At 39.4% G+C, this 16,754-nt stretch overlaps 1 protein-coding gene and 1 non-coding gene across 5 annotated transcripts in view; both read right to left on the reverse strand.

Annotated features, from left to right (window-relative positions):
* ZWILCH (zwilch kinetochore protein) overlaps positions 1-16,754 on the reverse strand; it is a 38,842-nt gene that overhangs the window by 1,855 nt on the left and 20,233 nt on the right. For 3 of the 4 annotated variants that reach the window (XM_060618204.2, XM_060618201.3, XM_060618205.3), the window contains 10 exons: positions 14,239-14,332; positions 13,663-13,712; positions 12,757-12,862; positions 12,158-12,237; positions 10,431-10,587; positions 9,887-9,915; positions 7,120-7,256; positions 5,867-5,962; positions 4,545-4,657; positions 715-829 (listed from right to left, as the gene is read on the reverse strand). In XM_060618204.2, coding sequence (XP_060474187.1) covers positions 741-829; positions 4,545-4,657; positions 5,867-5,962; positions 7,120-7,256; positions 9,887-9,915; positions 10,431-10,587; positions 12,158-12,237; positions 12,757-12,862; positions 13,663-13,712; positions 14,239-14,332 — 951 coding nt within the window. In that variant the 3' untranslated portion in view covers positions 715-740. Of the gene's footprint in view, positions 1-714; positions 830-1,701; positions 1,761-4,544; positions 4,658-5,866; positions 5,963-7,119; positions 7,257-9,886; positions 9,916-10,430; positions 10,588-12,157; positions 12,238-12,756; positions 12,863-13,662; positions 13,713-14,238; positions 14,333-16,754 lie in introns of those variants that run through there. The other variant, XM_060618203.3, reaches the window with a different exon arrangement.
* Positions 981-1,121, reverse strand: LOC132670694 (U4 spliceosomal RNA). The gene has a single exon (XR_013556502.1). It is a non-coding gene; the product is annotated as a U4 spliceosomal RNA (small nuclear RNA).

The following is a 16,754-nucleotide window of genomic DNA, read 5'->3' on the forward strand; positions in this document are numbered from 1 at the left end:
CTAAACGTAATTAACTTCATTAAAGTACCTTAAAGAAATATGTCTAATATCTTCTCTGTGCCTAGATACTCTGTTTTGTTTTGTTTTTTTTAATAAAGGTCCATTTTACTCTTAACTATGCTAAATTGATAGAATTAAACAATATCTATTTATTTGGAGACAAAACATGACTTAAAGAATAAGAGACATTTTATTCATTACCTGATTCTATTGTTTCTAAAACACAAAAACAGTAAGACAGCAGAAACTGCTATTGCATTAATTTTCTTGGTTAATATTATCTTAAACATTTTAAAAGGGTGTTTACATCTGGGGCTTAGTCCTACAACTGGGCTGGGGTAGATTTGTTTTTAATAGAACTCTGCTTTCAACATCAATCGATAGGCTCCTTCGGGGTTTTTCTCTCACATCAATGTTTTTGAAATCAAACTCTCTACTACACATAGAGATTTAAAATGCAAAGACATTACCACTCAAAAATATGTTTTCGTTTCTCTGGCTTCAAGATTAATCTGGCTTACTGACTACAGAAGGTAAAAAGGAAATTAAAGACGTGCATTGCTCAATAACATCTGATAAGCCTTTTACATGATTACTGAAAAATTATCCATATTCCAAATGTATTAAATCAATACTTCTGTTGTAGAAAACACTAGAACATAAGATACTTAATACACTACAAAGTATCTGGAGAACAAAAAGCGGACATACTACCTTACAGAGGACTCCATCGGCACACTTCACTTGAAATGCACCTGGCTGCAGGTGACCATGTTAGTATAGAACATCCTTTCTTCCAGGCTACCGTTTAACGTTAATTCAGAAACATCTGTAACCAGATAGAGATCAGAATTGCTTACCAGCCTGCTGGCTTTTCTACCACATACACTGCTGACTTTTATAATAGTCAAGAGGTAATATGAATGGCATGTGTCTTCTATTTTGAATTTAGGGGACAAAAACCAGCGTGGACAATTCTTTTAAATGGTAAACTTTGATGCATTGAAAACATGACTAAAGAAAATACAAAGCAGATTTGTTTTAATTCTATATTTTTCAATTAGCAATAATAGCGCCTCAGATAAATCTCACTGGCTACGATACTGCCACTTCACAAAGCTTAATTCTCTTTTTAATTGGGGAACATACTGCTCTATTTTTGTGCCTCATCCACTATAGTTCAACTCTTTTTTCCAATCTTAACATATATTTTGGAAAACAATTTCTACTTGAGATTTCTAGTCTTAGGGCTAGGCAAATATGCACTTTTTTTCTCTGCTGAAGACTGCTGTATTTCAAAAACAAATGCAATTAACATTTAGATGAGCTTATGTTCACTTTCTTGTGGGTCAACATTTTGGTTTCCATATTCCCACCATGATCAACAATCACCTGCAGAGTACCCACAGGGCGAGCAGCACTCTCCCAGACGCTGTTGTTCGCTCCCGTTCACCCCAAATCATTATTTTCTTCCCGACATTTCTTCTCTCTTAGGTCTTCCTGATTTTGATCTCAATGTTTTACAACAGTATCACAATATTAGATATCTTGAAAAGCTAGTATTGGACCTAAGTGCTCAGTTCAGTCCAATGAAGCAGAAAGCCTAACCTCTTAAATGCATATAATCTTTGGCAAAAAATAAATCATGACTGAGCTTTAACATTTACAACTGGGGCTTTGTAGGAATAGCCCATGACTTACAAATGAGGGCGTCCTTCACCAGTGGGTCTTGCTTTGGGCTGGAGGTGACAGAATAATTTCTAGACAAACACATCAGGAATATACGATGGGTAGAAGAGGTTATAAAATTCTAGCCAAAATGGAGTATGTGAGTGGTTTTCCAAGCACGCAAATATAGGATTTCATAAGAATTCTTTATTTTCATAGGAGTCACTGGACCAAGTATTTATTCATAAATTGTTTTAACTCAAACATTCAAAATAACTTTCACTCCTTTTTGAAGTAATCTGCATCAGAAAGACTCTAGAAGATACGTTCACTCTACTGCACTTATCCAGCATCATTGAAAAAAGGTGTTTAATCTTGCATGAATTTCCTCATAAAACACGTTTAATCTTTATGTAATAAAATTTATTTAAAACAGCATTTTCCAAAACGTATCACATATGTTCACAGCTTTAAAACTTTCTTTTTAATCATAAAATATAGATCTTTTTAAACAACATTTGCAGTTAAAACAAAATGCTTCCATTGGTGGTTCTCAAACTAGTTGCACAATGGAATCACCCGGAGAATTTTTTAACAAGTCACTGCTGTCCAGGCGGTAGCTCCAAAGATTCTGACTTACTTGGTCTTGTTATTAAGACTTTAAAAGCTCCTTAAGTGATTTTAATGTTCACCTAAAGCTAGGAACCACCCCTGCCCTCACCATGCCACACCTCAGGGTTAAAATTTTATTGTATCCTTCCAGACCTTTTCTTATGCCTCTGTCTCCATATTTTTTCCAGGCTTTTAATACTGTAAACAATACCACACTTAATAAGCTTGTGCATAGGTCTTCTTGCACATGTCTGGTTTTATGTATGGAATAAATCCCTACTAAAAAAACTGCTGGGCCAAAAATTGTATTTTAAAATATCGGTGGATATCGCCCTCCACAGAAGCTATGCAAACTTATACTTCAATCGGTAACGTGTGAGGTTGACCGCCTGCCTGTTCACATCCTCGCCAGTACCGTGATAACAAATTTTTTGACCTTTGCTTATCTGACAGGCAAAAGATGGTATCTCTATAATATAAATATGCATTTCTCTTATCATAAGTGGGCCTGGGCAGCTTTCATTCTCAAGATGACATCTGAATTTCCTCTTTGGCAAACTGTTCATCTTACTTGCATTTTTCTATTGAGTTATTAACATATTTTTCTTACTGATTTGCAAGTTCTTTATGTAGTAGGCAATGTAGCCTCTTTTCCGAACATGAGCTGCAAATTACTCTTCCTTGTTTATCATTTGTTTTGCCTCTGGTATTTTTTTGTCATGCTGCAACTTTTCTAATTTTATATGGTTGATTTTTCAAGCTTTATACCCTCCAGGTTTCATATCACACTTAGAAAAGACAGGATGATCTTAACTGATGGTTCTCAGGAAAATTTTTCCATTTCTTTAGGGCTTTTACTATTCAGCCATATGAATAGAGAAGTTTCCATCATGCTTGAATCAAAAAATATTTGGGGGAGAATAAACCTTTCATGCAAACAATTTTGCAAGGTATCAATCTAGAACTATTTGTAGAGTTCTGTAGTTCAATAACCAGCACTGGTTGACTACAGGCTTCTGAAATCTTTTCAGATGGTCTTAAAACTATTAGCTATGAGGAGCGCCTGGGTGGCTCAGTCGGTTAAGCGTCCGACTTCAGCTCAGGTCACGATCTCACAGTCTGTGAGTTCGAGCCCCGCGTCGGGCTCTGTGCTGACAGCTCAGAGCCTGGAGCCTATTTCAGATTCTGTGTCTCCCTCTCTCTCTGCCCCTCCCCTGCTCATTCTCTACCTCTGTCTCAAAAATAAATAAACATTTAAAAAATTAAAAAAAAAAAAAAAACAAAAAAAACGATTAGATATGATTTTAGATAATCACTGCAATATCTGAATGAAGCCTTTTAAATCTACACAAAGAGAGGACAGAATCTTGCAATCCACATACTTGAAAATAAAAGTTTTACAGGTGCTTACTAAAGGAGGAATACTTGGAGCTGGCTTATTACACCAAGGGCTCAAACGCATTCTCTGACTGATGTGGACCATCTGTGACAGAACATTAGAAAGCTCGGGGCGCCTAGGAACCTAGGTGGCTCAGTCAGTTAAGTATCCGACTCTGGATTTCGGCACAGGTCATGATCTCACAGCTCGCGAGATGGAGCCCTGCATCTGGCACTGCGCTGACCTCACGGAGCCTGCTTGAGATTCTCTCTCTCTCTCTGTCTCTGCCCCTCCCATGCTCACACGTGCTTGCCCCCCTCTCAGAAATAAATACACATTAAAAAAAAAAAATCTCAGGGCACCTGGGTAGCTCAGTCAGTTAAACGTTCAACTCTTGGTTTTGACTGAGATCTGATCTCATGGTTTCACGAGTTCGAGCCTCGCGCCGGGGCTCTGCACTGGCAGCACAGAGCCTGCTTGGGATTCTCTCTCTCTGCCCCTCCCCTGCTTGTGCTCTCTCTCAAAAATAAATAAATAAACAAAAAAATCTCAACCTTTTCCCAGCACTCCCGGAAAAGACATCAGGGTAGAAATATCATCACTGAAAGAGTGCACAGAAGTGTGAAGTATGAGCTAGCATTTCAACCTTCTAATCTATTTTTGCTCCTTGTATCCCTATTGCTTGACCTCTTTTAATAAAGGTTCCTCTATCCAGGATGAGAAACAGCACTCTCCCGTGATTTTTTCCCCCAGAAAAAATACGTTTTACACCTAGAGTTCAGGAAAATTATTTAAAACTGGGCACAAGAGCTACCATAATGTGCCAGTAAAGATTCAGTTTATTTTCTACTGGAATTTATCTGAATAGATTACAAACCATCTTTACCAGGTTTGTGGAAACTCAGATGGTCTACAGGTGCACTGTCACTCAGCTGCCAAACCGTTTTCACCTTCTTCTGACCACCACTGATTTCCACTTTCCATTTCTGTGGCTTCTCACTAAGGAAAGAAGAAACATCAAAGGGAAAAAAAAAGCCCCAGTTATTCCCTTCCTTCCTTTTATACTCATAATTAGCGAAGTCCTCACGTGAGAGGCACTGAGAAAGAAGAGATGAACAGGTCGCAACTCTAAATTTCGGGGTTTGAGTCTGAACTACCTACAGGACACTGAAGTTGGGGATTTACACCTAATTTAGAAACATGAATCTGAAGCTCAGGAGAAGCTAGCGATGGGAGTTATGAATTCTCATTAGCCCAGAGGAATTGAGGCTTTGAGTGTGAGTCCAATCACCCAGGGAAGACGGAAAGCAAGAAGAAAAGAAGGCAGAAGGTGGAGTTCTGGTGAAAAGCCACACAAGAAGCAGGCAGAGGAAGACCCTGAAGAGAGAACTCCTCTCGGCCTTGGAGGAGGACCAGAGAGGTGGAATTAACATTAACACAGAACGCTGTGTCACAGAAATGAAGAAAAGGGACAGAGATCCAAGAAAGGAATAGTGTTAAATGCCAAAGAGCCTTCTAAGTGCCTACTCATCAGGAGAAAGAATTGGGGGGCCAGCTGATTACACCAGGGGTTAAAGCACACTCTTTTACTGGCAAGTTGTCCACTGGATTTGGTAATTAGAAGGCCACCAGTGATCTCGGCCGGAGCAGTTTCAAGGAATGACAGGGTTTGGCTACGAGGGAACAAAATAGAGGGAGGGTAAAAACAGAGTGGCTTCGGTATGAGAGAAATTTCAAGCACATTACCTGTTGAGGGAAGAGCCGAGGAACCTATCATTTGACACAGCCTGAGTCCATGTGGATGGCCAATCTGTCACCTTAGCCTCATAGTCCCATACCTCCCCAATCCCAAACCCTCTCATTCCTCACAGGCATATCCTCGACTTGTCGTCATTACCCCGATCACTTTCTTCCCAATCTGTCATTTCCCTTCTGCCTACACTTTCTGCCCTATACTGTGAAGGAATTACAAGTGGAGAGAAAAATGAAAGACTAGAGGCCCAGTGGTAGAAAAAGAGAAGACAAAAGGTCTGGGAGAGGAGAGAGGGTGAACTCTACCAGATGGTAGTCAAAGAGCAGGACAGAGATGATTAAGGTTTCAGAGGTGGAGCACAGCTCTTGGTCACGAGACCCCCAGGGAAAGGACAGAGGAGTTGCCCAGGAATTATGGCCAGACTTAAAGTATAATTTAATTATTAAGTTGCTGACCTTTGATATAAGCTTTTTACAGCAGTTGGTCTGACTGGCAGCTGAAAAATGTGTTGCTCATCAAGAGGATTTTGTTTGTAGTATTTTATGCAGGATCTAAAACAAACAGAAAACAACAAAAAAAGAACTTCTTCTGGGAAAAAAAATGTCCCTTGGAGATAAAGGCTTTCTGGTAATCTAAAGCTCATAAGAGAAACATTTCACCCAGTACCACTAACCAAAACAACAGCAGAAGAATAATTTCAGGGCCACAACAGTAAACAAAAAAACAATGCCTCCTCCCCCCCCCCAACAAAAAAGTTAGGTTGTTTTTTATTTTGAAAGGATATCTCAATTTTTTTTTCAATTTGTAAAAATTAATAGAAGGTCTATTAAGTTAAGCCAAAGTAAAGGCCTAACTAAGTGGGGGGGGAAGTGATATCAGAAAAAGAAAACCAGTAAGAATCAAAAGAGAGACAAAGATACAGCCTCCATGGTTTTCAGATTCTGGGGAATTAAAGAGTTAACTCATTTACACTATTCATCTTTAATGAAAATAAATGTTACATTCTGTAAACAATAATAATTTCAAATATTTCCCTTTACAACTGAGGCAAATTCTAAATTCGGGAAAGGCAATGGTACATTTCCTTCCACAGGGAAAAAGAAACCCAGTCCTTCCACTGGATGGCTCACTCATTTCGACCGTGAGGCTTCAAATACACATAAGACACCGGCAACCCATGTAGGAGGCTCATTCCAAACTGTTTCTAGCCAAACTGATCGGCAGAATCTCTAAAATTACAGCAGTGCTATTGGCAGAAGTCGGATAATAATATTTGGTTTTGTTCAATTACCACTGGAGGTCTAGCAATGATTACTTTGGCCCAAATGTATAAGGCTATAAAGAAAAGAAGAAGGAAATATTCATGAAGCACCCATTAGGTGTCAGGTACTTTAGACACATTACATCATTTCATCCTGACGACAAACACTTCAAGTTATTAGTTCCTGTTTACAGATAAGAAAATAAGATGCAGCGAAAGGAAACTTCCTCAGAAAGTCCCAAAATGCTAGAGCCAAGTATCAAACCTGAGTCCTTCTGTATCCAAAGCCTTTCCTTCCTCTGACAGGGGCTCAGAACCATTCTGCTACTGTGAAGACAGGGTGTACAGATTCTACCCAAACTGATAATAAAAACTGCACACATTTTGGCCCCGCCTATTTCATAAGAGACTACATTTTTATGTGGAAGGAACAAGAGCAACACTTACTGTGTTAAAGCAAAGAGGAGCTCATGTTGGGGTTTAATGAAAAGCATGCAACTGACTAATATTTCTAGAATATGGTGGAGTTTTTGAACACGACACACCTGTTCTTGTATATCTACTGATGGAGTTATGAAATATTCCTGGAACAGAAAACAGCAAAATAAGGAGTTAAAGAGCACGAGCAATCTTGGGGCACTTGGGTGGCTCAGTCAGTTAAGTGTCCAACTCTTGGTTTCGGCTCAGGTCATTGTCTCACACTCCTGGGTTCTAGCCCTGCAGTGACAGTACGGAGCCTGCTTGGGATTCTGTCTCCCTCCCTCTCTGCCCCTCCCCTGCTCACACTCTCTGTCTTAAAAATAAATAAACATTAAAAAAAAAAAAAAAGAAGAAGAAGAAAAGCAATCTTTAGGAAGAATATGGCTATGCTTGCTAAGCCTAAACTATGCTTAATTAATAGGGGGGTAAAAAATGGAGGCAGCCAGACAGAATTTACCACCTTTCAATACTACTGCTCAAACTAAACTATAAGCAAAATTGTCGCTGAGAACATGCTCAGCAAACTGTTACATTATCTGGTTAACACAAATTCGAGAACTGCCTCACCAAGGAGGCCCAAGTGGGTAACTAATACTACCCACCAAGCTCTCCAGATGGAATGACTGGCAAATCCACAAGATAATTCTTAACTTCAATACCCTTGCCAGGTTGATGGGAGTGTCCACCTCTAAAAACAGGTAACAAGTACCAAGAAATTAATCAAGTGTATTGATAAGCTTCCAGTCACATCTGAAACTGGTAAATAGGTACCACCCTTTGAAAAAAGAAATTTGGCAATGTATGTCAAGCATCATAAAATACTCAGACCTCATCCTATTTCTGACAAAACATCCAAAGGAAATAATCCATGGTAAATAACGGTAGGCAGAATTCTATGATGGCCCCCAAGATTCCCACCACCTGAAATACACATCTTGTAATAATCCCTTCTCCTTCATAGGCCAGAACTTGACAGATGGTGCTTCCATGATTAGGTTACTAAGTGACTGACTTTGAACTGATCAAAAGGGAGACTGTCACTATGACCTACCTAATCAGGTGAGCCTTTTAAAATAAGGTGAAGCATTAGAGATGCTCTCCTCCTGACTCTGAAAAAACAAACTGCCCGCGCTGTGGAGAAGGCCACATGGCAAGGACCCAAAAACAATCCCTAAGATCTGAGACCGGCCCTGGACCAAAAAACTAGCAAGGAAATGGGAACTTTGGTCATAAGGCCACAAGGAAATGAATTCTGCCAACAACAAATGGGGGAACTTAGAAGTAGATCTTTCCCTAGTCAAGCAGATGGCAGACACCTTGATTTCAGCCTTGTGAAACTCTTAGCAGACTACCCAGCTAAAATGTGCCCAATTCCCAAACCCAGGAAACTGTGAGGCAGTAAGTCTGTGTTCATTTAGGCTTTTAAGTTTGTAGTACGGTGGTCCCCCCTTTATCCAAGGTTTCACCTTCCATGGTTTCAGACCTCTTGGAAGGTCAACAGTAGCCAAACGCTAGGTCACAACACTTACATCTTTCACCTCACTTGATCTCACTGGCATTTTATCATCTTGTAATATCACAAGGGTGAGTACAATACAGTAAGATTTTAAGACAGAGACCACATCCACATAACTTTTATTATAGTTTATTATAATTGTTCTATTTTTAGTTACTGCTGTTAATCTCTGTGCCTAACTTATAATCTCTGTGCATAACTTTATGATAGGTAAGTGTGTATAGGGAAAGACATAGTATACACAGGATTCAGTACTACCATACTTTCAAGCGTCTACTGGGGGTCTTGGAATATACCCCCCAGAGATGGGAACTACTATAATTTGTTATGTTGTAACAGGAAACTAACACTAAGGGAAAAGCATTTGAATTATTTGAAGTAGGAGATGACTTGTTTTAAAAGACATCTTCCTGTGCCTTAGGCCTACAGAGTCACTGGGGCCCAGGAATTAGCAATTCAACTAGCCTTCTAGGAGGTTCTCCAAATTTAAGGACTATTGTGTCAAAAGCCTGGAGTCAAACCATATTAAAAGAAAAAAACAGGCATATGAAATGACTGGGGTGGGGGGTGGGGGGGTGGGGAATGCATGAAAATAAAGAATACCTTTTCTCTGTTATATATTTGTCTGTCTATCTATGTTTCCTAGGTCCTAGGACAAGGGCTGGCACAGAACAGGTATTTAGTATCTGCAGGTAGGATGACTGAATTAAAAGAAAAGCCAACTTTACAATAAAAGAACAGGGGCATTCAACAGTCAGTCGGTCGAGTGTCCAACTTCGGCTCAGGTCATGATATAGTGGTTCGTGGGTTGGAGACTCACATCAGGTTCGCTGCTGTCAGCACAGAGCTGGCTTCGGATCCCTGTCCCCCTCTGTATGCCCCTCCCCTGCTTGCACACACTCTCTCTCTCTCAAAACTAAATAAGCATTTAAAAAAAAAAAAAACAACAAAACAAAACAGGGGCACCTGGGTGGATCAGTTGGTTGAGTTACCTCCACCTTACTCAGCTTCAACCTAAGACTTTGGCTCAGGTCATGATCTTGCCATTCCCGAGTTTGAGCCCCTCATCAGGCTCTGTGCTGACAGCTCAGAGCCTGGAGCCTGTTTTAGATTCTGTGTCTCCCTCTCTCTCTATGCCTCTTCCCCACTTGCGCTCGGTCTCTCTCTCTCTCTCAAAAATAAACATTAAAAAAAAAAAGAATAAAAGGACAAACTCACCAAATGATTCAAAGATGCAAGTTCCTGACCTAGTAAGAAAACACACAGATAATACAAATAAGCTTTAGGTATCGCCTATTACTTGTTAAGGAACCTTAGTAAAATTTTGCAGAGCTCCTATATAAAAGAGATGCTCCAGCCAAATAGTTCCCCAGAAATAGCCAAATTTTCTGGCACATTACACCATGAATATATATTAATACTATTCTAAAAGTGATCACAGCTTGCCTCTAATAAAAACAACCAAGTGTTGGGTATTAAAACAGCATCTCACAGAAAGGTTTCTTTTTATTTAATACACTAAAGTCACAGAATCTCAAAATGTTTGAACTAAAAACACAAACCAAAACTAGAGTTAAATTTAATCTCTTTATCAAGGAGGAAAGTAAGTCCCAGCGAAGAGAAGTGCTGTTCTCACAGAGAACCAGGGGTGAAGCCAGGGCTATAAATGACTAGGGCCAAGTAGAAAGATAAAATCTGAGAATACTTATGGCTGATGATTGTGACACGCTTTTTCATTTTTTGAGCAGGGAAAGGGACTCACCTATGAAAAAACTGATATAATCTTTTTTTAGTTTGTCCAGACCAATTTCCAAAAGCATCTTAACTGGAACAGTCCCACTGAGAGAAATTGTATCCATGGTTCCGTGATAAGACTGATGAATAAGCTTACTTAGTAAACTGTTACTCCCACTATGGAGCTAGAAATCAAAACAAATTTATAAAACCATAAATAAAAATATAAACATATCAATAAACAAAAGAAAAACAAACTGCATGAGCTACGAGCTAAGAATGTATAAGCTTGTATTTTTAGTCTCCTGATACTATAAATAGTGTGAATAAAAAACCCTGATTTTCAAACGTGTCAGCTCCTGAAGGGTCATTCCTATACGATTCGCTTGAGTCCAAAGCAACTATGAAGAGTTTCAACTTATCACCCCCAGATACGGTTCCACCAAAGAGAAGACAGAGTTGGTTCTCTGAAGCTCTGCAACCAGCAATTCTTTTCTCCTAGCTGATTAAGTGCTCCTGGGTGTCTTTCCTAAACTGAACGTCTTCATCTGCACGGAAAACCTGCTGCGGTGGGAAAACTCCCTCCCTCGGTGGTCTATTCACTGGTCAGGAGGAACTCCCTGGCTACAGATTCTGACATCCTAACTAGATCATTTGCAAATTAAGATGTGTGAACTTACAGACCTAACAGATGTTCCAAATGTTAAGCACTTTGTTTTAGAGATACCTGAAATATTGGCCATTTTGTCACTAATATCTATTATCTCTAATCTTCATCATCACCTTTTGCATTTCCCTTTGTTTAATAAAAACGATTTTCGTGTTGTTTGCACTCACTGCACAGGGCAGGGATATACTTGCAAACGCCTCACACAGAGACTCGGATGAGAGAAACTCTATGGCCATGGTTAAAACACCTACAGCCACCACTGCCCAGTTAGGGGCAGAGCTCACATGCCTTTGCTTTGCAGTTGATCTTTGTTCCCACCCATGGAAGTTTCTAAGTTTTAGAGTCGTGAACTGGCAGATACACTATTTCAAAGAATTCCTACAAAATGAGGAATGTTTCTAGTTTTTTACTTAGCTTTCTCTTGATTGTAAAAGCACGAGTTCATTGTGGAAAATCCATAAAGTATAGAAATGTATAATGCAGTTGGAAAACCTCATTTGTAACCCTAGCACCAGAGGTGACTGCTGTTAACATTTTGATTTATTTGTATCCAGGTTTTTCCCTTCAAAATTTACTTTTTTAATGCAATAGTGTATAATCCTTTCTTTTGTCTGCAGATTGTAAGCGTTTCTCCACCGATCATCTGTCAGCACCATTTTTAGCAAAGATGTGGCTGTATCATTCTTTACTTATGGTCCATTAATGAGAAGTTTATGTCATTTATAATTTTTTGCTACCAGAAATGAGGTTGTGATAACTATTCTAATACATAAAATCTTGATACATATTCCTGTGTAGAGCTCAGGGTGGATCCGAAGAAAAAAATTAATGATTTAAAGGGCGTGCATGATACATTTGGAGAATATTTAACCCTAAAACAACACCACGAGGTAGATACTCTTCCTCCTCCTACTTTACAGATGAGGAAACTGGGGCACAGAGACCTAAAGACACCTGCCCAAGTTTACACAGCTAAGAAAGCAGCAGGGCTGGAATTAAACTCAGGCAGTCTGTTCCCAAGCCTATGCCTTAACCTTCATGCTCAGCTGCTGAAAAAGGGTTCTAACGCACACTACTAAACCTACCCATGGTTGTATATCACCACGTTGTAGACTCTGGATGATCAGCGTGAAACATTTCACCAAGTCTTGATAAGAAATCACACCTTGGAAAACAAGTCAGTCCAACATTACTTTCATGGTATTTCTGCAGATCAAATATATCATTAATCTTAAGGATACGCAAGTAAGTAGAGGACAAGTATCTGTACTTTATGGATGGGGGAAAGGGAAAGAAAATAAAGAATAACAGGAAGATTTAACACATTTCTAAAGTAAACTCAGTGTCACAAAATAACACAGTGAAACATTAAGGAACATCTTTTCCTTTTTCTAATAATTATAATTCCACTAAGGTGTATGTTTTGGTTCATATAAACATAACATTAAAACCACCTACGTCTTATGCTCAAGGCAGGAGAAAAATGGACTCTATAAATTACCTTGTCTTAGTACAATTCTTGAGTAGAATGTGCCAATACATTATTAGAAATGAATCTGATAAAATAGGAACCAGACTTCCACACAAGACTAATAGTACACATTGTATGATTTTCAAAGACTTAAAAAGTAAGCCTAACAAATAACAGGAAACGTTTTATTTTACAATCATGGTAGACACGTACTACTGCTCATTTTGAACCACAGCTGCTCAGCAAAATCGAGATCGCCCCGCACTGTGAAAAGACACTCGATGGTACGGTCAACTGCAGCACTGTCATGCTTCACTGTCTGAGAAAGAAGCATTAGAGAAGACTCAGTTTATTAAAAAAGAAAAGAGGGGCGCCTGGGTGGTTCAGTTGGTTAAGCGTCCAAGTCTTGATGTCAGCTCAGGTCATGATCTCATGGTTTGTGGGATCAAAGCCCGAGTCGGGACCTGTGCTGACAGCATGGAGCCTGCTTGAAATTCTCTCTATCCCCCAACTCAAAATAAATAAATACACTTAAAAAAAAAAAAAAAAAAAAAAAGAAACAAAAAGAAAAATAGTTTAAGGACAGCGACCTTTTAAATCATGCTCTGAGAAAATGTGGATCCACAGATGTGAGTGAATTTTCTAGAACTTCATTCACTAATGAGGAGATACAAATCAACTGACCGTGAAAAACTGGACCCTTAAATTGTTTTAAAAGTGTGATGCCTAAAGCAAGCATTCAACTTTCCTTCTATGCAAAAATACTTAATTAAATGAATTTGTCTCCATTTTCCTGTTCATCAAATGACAACCTATTTAACTTAATGATACCAAGAAAGGCATTACCATCTTATAGCATATTAACATAGAGTCATTTCTGCTTCTCTGCAGTTGATCAACTAATAATATGTACTTATTAGTTCTCATCAAAAGCTTTTATTAGTTCTTAAGGAAAACAATCACCAGTGCTGACTTTAAAGACCAAGAAAAAAACTACCCTCAAAACACTGCCTTTGCTGTACCAGATCCATTTGAAATGGTAGGACATGAAGGGTAACAGTACAACCAAATCGTAAAAGCTGTTTCAGTGTATGTTGCTAACTGATAAGGATTGCTTACCTCTGTGTCTTTTTTTGTAGAATCACCAAATCCATCCAGCTTATTTAAGTCTAGAAAAGTAGCAAAAGCTTATTAACTCTAGATTTTATCTTTCTGCTTTCCAAATTATTTCCATCCTAATCCTACTTTCAAATGGTAAATGAGGACAGCAGAAATACAACCAGGGATTTTAGCAAATTACTTAACTCTCTAATGGAGGTTATGATAGATACCCAACTGGTAGGGGTGTGGGGATGTTCTGAGACACAGTGAAAGCCCCTGACACACATTGCTGGGCATATGGTAGGTGCTCAAAGGTTTCTCTTCCATCCCTCTTTTCCTACAATCTCGAATACAGCTGCGATATATAAAATTTCAATTCAATATTACTTCTTAAAATTACTTAGACCTCTACTACTAGTAATTCAGAACAAATCTGTCCCTCTGACCATGACAGACCTCACAGCTTCATATATATCCCAACCAAAAGGAATACCACGCCTAAAAAGACAACTTATTTTTGAATTTAGAAAGTATAAATTCGCAACTAAGAAAAATAAACAGTATAAAGAGAGCATGAGTTAGGAAAACAAAGACCATTCAGAAATTCCTGCACAAGATCAACAGCAGACTTTACTTCCAGAGGCTCAGGCCATTCGCTTACACCCGTCCTCAAACCATCAGCCAAGACCTATGGGAGATTAAAAAAAAAAAAAGAAACCCAAAATTTTTTAGCAAAAAACATAATTTAATCAGTGGGAATATATTTCATAATATTGGTCATCATAAAATTTTTTGAATGACTAACCACAAGCCAGGAATAGTTCTAAGTGTTTTATATGTAGTATGGTACGTAATCCTCACAAAAATCCCATCAGGCAGATATTACCATCATCCCTTTTCCTGAGACCAGAGGTGAAGTAACTTGCTCAAGGTCACACATTACTGACAGTGCAAGGACATACACCCAGTAATCCGATACCAAACACGGTGTTCTAACGATGATGCCACGTGCATAGGTGCTGAGGATTCCAGAGTAATGAGCCTACCCTGAAGATGCTTTTAACTTTGATTAAGAAGGACCAACAGGGCACCTGGGTGGCTCAGTCGGTTAAGTGTCCGACTTAGGTTCAGGTCGTGATTTCACGGTTCGTGAGTTTGAGCCCTGCGTCAGGCTCTGTGCTGACAGCTCAGGGGCTGGAGCCTGCCTCGGATTCTGGGTCTCCCTCTCTCTCTGCCCCTCCCTCGCTTGCTCTCTCTCTGTCTCAAAAATAAACATTAAAAAAAAAAAAAAAAAAAAAAAGGACCGATAATCCTGGTGCAATAATCAGGGAACAACAAATGTGAAACTGAATGGAAGTTTATATAAAAATAATATAAATGTATATGCCTATACATACATTATCTAAACCAAAGGAAAGGGGGTCAACATAGGCTGGAATCACCACGGGAACAATATGAAACATCAGCTGAACTCAAATGTGGGAACTGTGAGCTGTAGAGAAGGGAAGGAGCACGGAAGAAGATGAAGAGGGTGGGGTGGAGTCCGGTTGTGGTGGAGAAAACATGCAGGGAACGGTGGGAAATGAGATCAGAAGGAACAGGGGCTATACAGAAATACAGATCTTAAAACCTGGAAAGATTTTTGGGGGCACCTGTCTGGCTCAGCCAGAAGAACATGTGACCCTTGATCTCAGGGTCTTGAGTTCAAGCCCCACATTGGTTACAGAGATTACTTAAAAATAAAATCTTTAAAAAAAGGAAACAAAAACATAAAAAGATTTATTTCATATGAAAGACAACAGCCATTGTTGATTGTTTGGTAGGAAAATGACATGACCAAGTAGTTAAGAATTCATGTCAGAAATACCCAAGATGGATTCTAAAGAAAAAAGGAAGTACAAGGTTTCTCAACCGAAGTGATATCATTTTCCACCCCCAGGGGATCTTTGGAAAAATTTGCAGATAATTTTTGGTGTCACAGTGACTGGAGGTACCGGGGCACTTTGAGCATTTAGTCTGGTAGGGGCCAAGGTTGTTAGCATCCTTGTGTTCCCAAACCACGAAGAATGATTCTGCCTAAAACACCACCAGTGTCCCTGTTGAGAAACAATGAATGACCTTTAGACTGGTCCAGGAAGGAGGTGATAAGGGCCTTAACTAAGATGGGCAGTGACAAAAAGCTTAAAGGCGAAAAAAGAACAGTTTATTAGAGAGGGAGGGAGGGAGAGAGGGAAGGAGATGAGGAAAAAATAAAAGAAAAAATCCTATCTATTTACAAAAATACAAGGCATTGAACTTGGAGAGACTGCGGTCATGTGCACATCTAAGATCCTGCGAAGTTATAAGGGAGGTTATAACAAAACATGGACTTGCAAGTCAGACAGACAGACAGACATGTCTTTGAATCAGGTCTTTCACAAACCAACTACTGATGTCTCAAGCAAAGTAACTGAACCATCTAGCACCACCTGGATGGCACACAGTGGCAGCTTCTAATTGTGGTAGTTAAGCGGTAGCAGTAAAAATAGCTCTCACTAAACTAAAATATAAGGTTTCTAGCCTGGAAAATTGAAGGAATGGTAGAACCACAGCCAGAAATGGGGGGTTCTCTGAGGGAGATCTAGTCTGGAGAAGATCTCAAGTTTCCTTTTGGAAATACTGAGTTTGAGAGCAACAGCAGCAGACCAGTATCAGCTTAAAGAAGAGAGTCTGGGGGCATCTGGGTGGCTCAGTCAGTTAAGCGTCCGACTTCAGCTCAGGTCATGATCTCACGGCTTATGGGTTCGAGCCCTGCGTCGGGCTCTGTACTGACAGCCTGATTCGAATTCTCGGGCTCCCTCTCCCTCTGCTCCTTCCCCGCTTGTGCTCTCTTTGCCTCTCAAAAATAAATAAACGTTAAAAAAAATAATTGAAAAACAAAAAGAGAGTCTGGAGTTCCCTCATAAAGGTATTATCAAACCAGTGAATGGACGAGCTCTCTGCCAGTGTGTGGGGAGAGGAGGGCAGAGACATGTGGAGAGAAATATGATGGAAGGTCACAGGAAGGATGCTGAGAAAGGATTCTTTCCAGAAAGAAAGGTACCAAGTTTTGTACAAAAAGGGAAATAATA

The sequence above is a fragment of the Panthera onca genome, chromosome B3, assembly GCF_046562875.1.
Source record: "Panthera onca isolate mPanOnc1 chromosome B3, mPanOnc1 haplotype 2, whole genome shotgun sequence".
NCBI lineage: Eukaryota > Metazoa > Chordata > Mammalia > Carnivora > Felidae > Panthera > Panthera onca.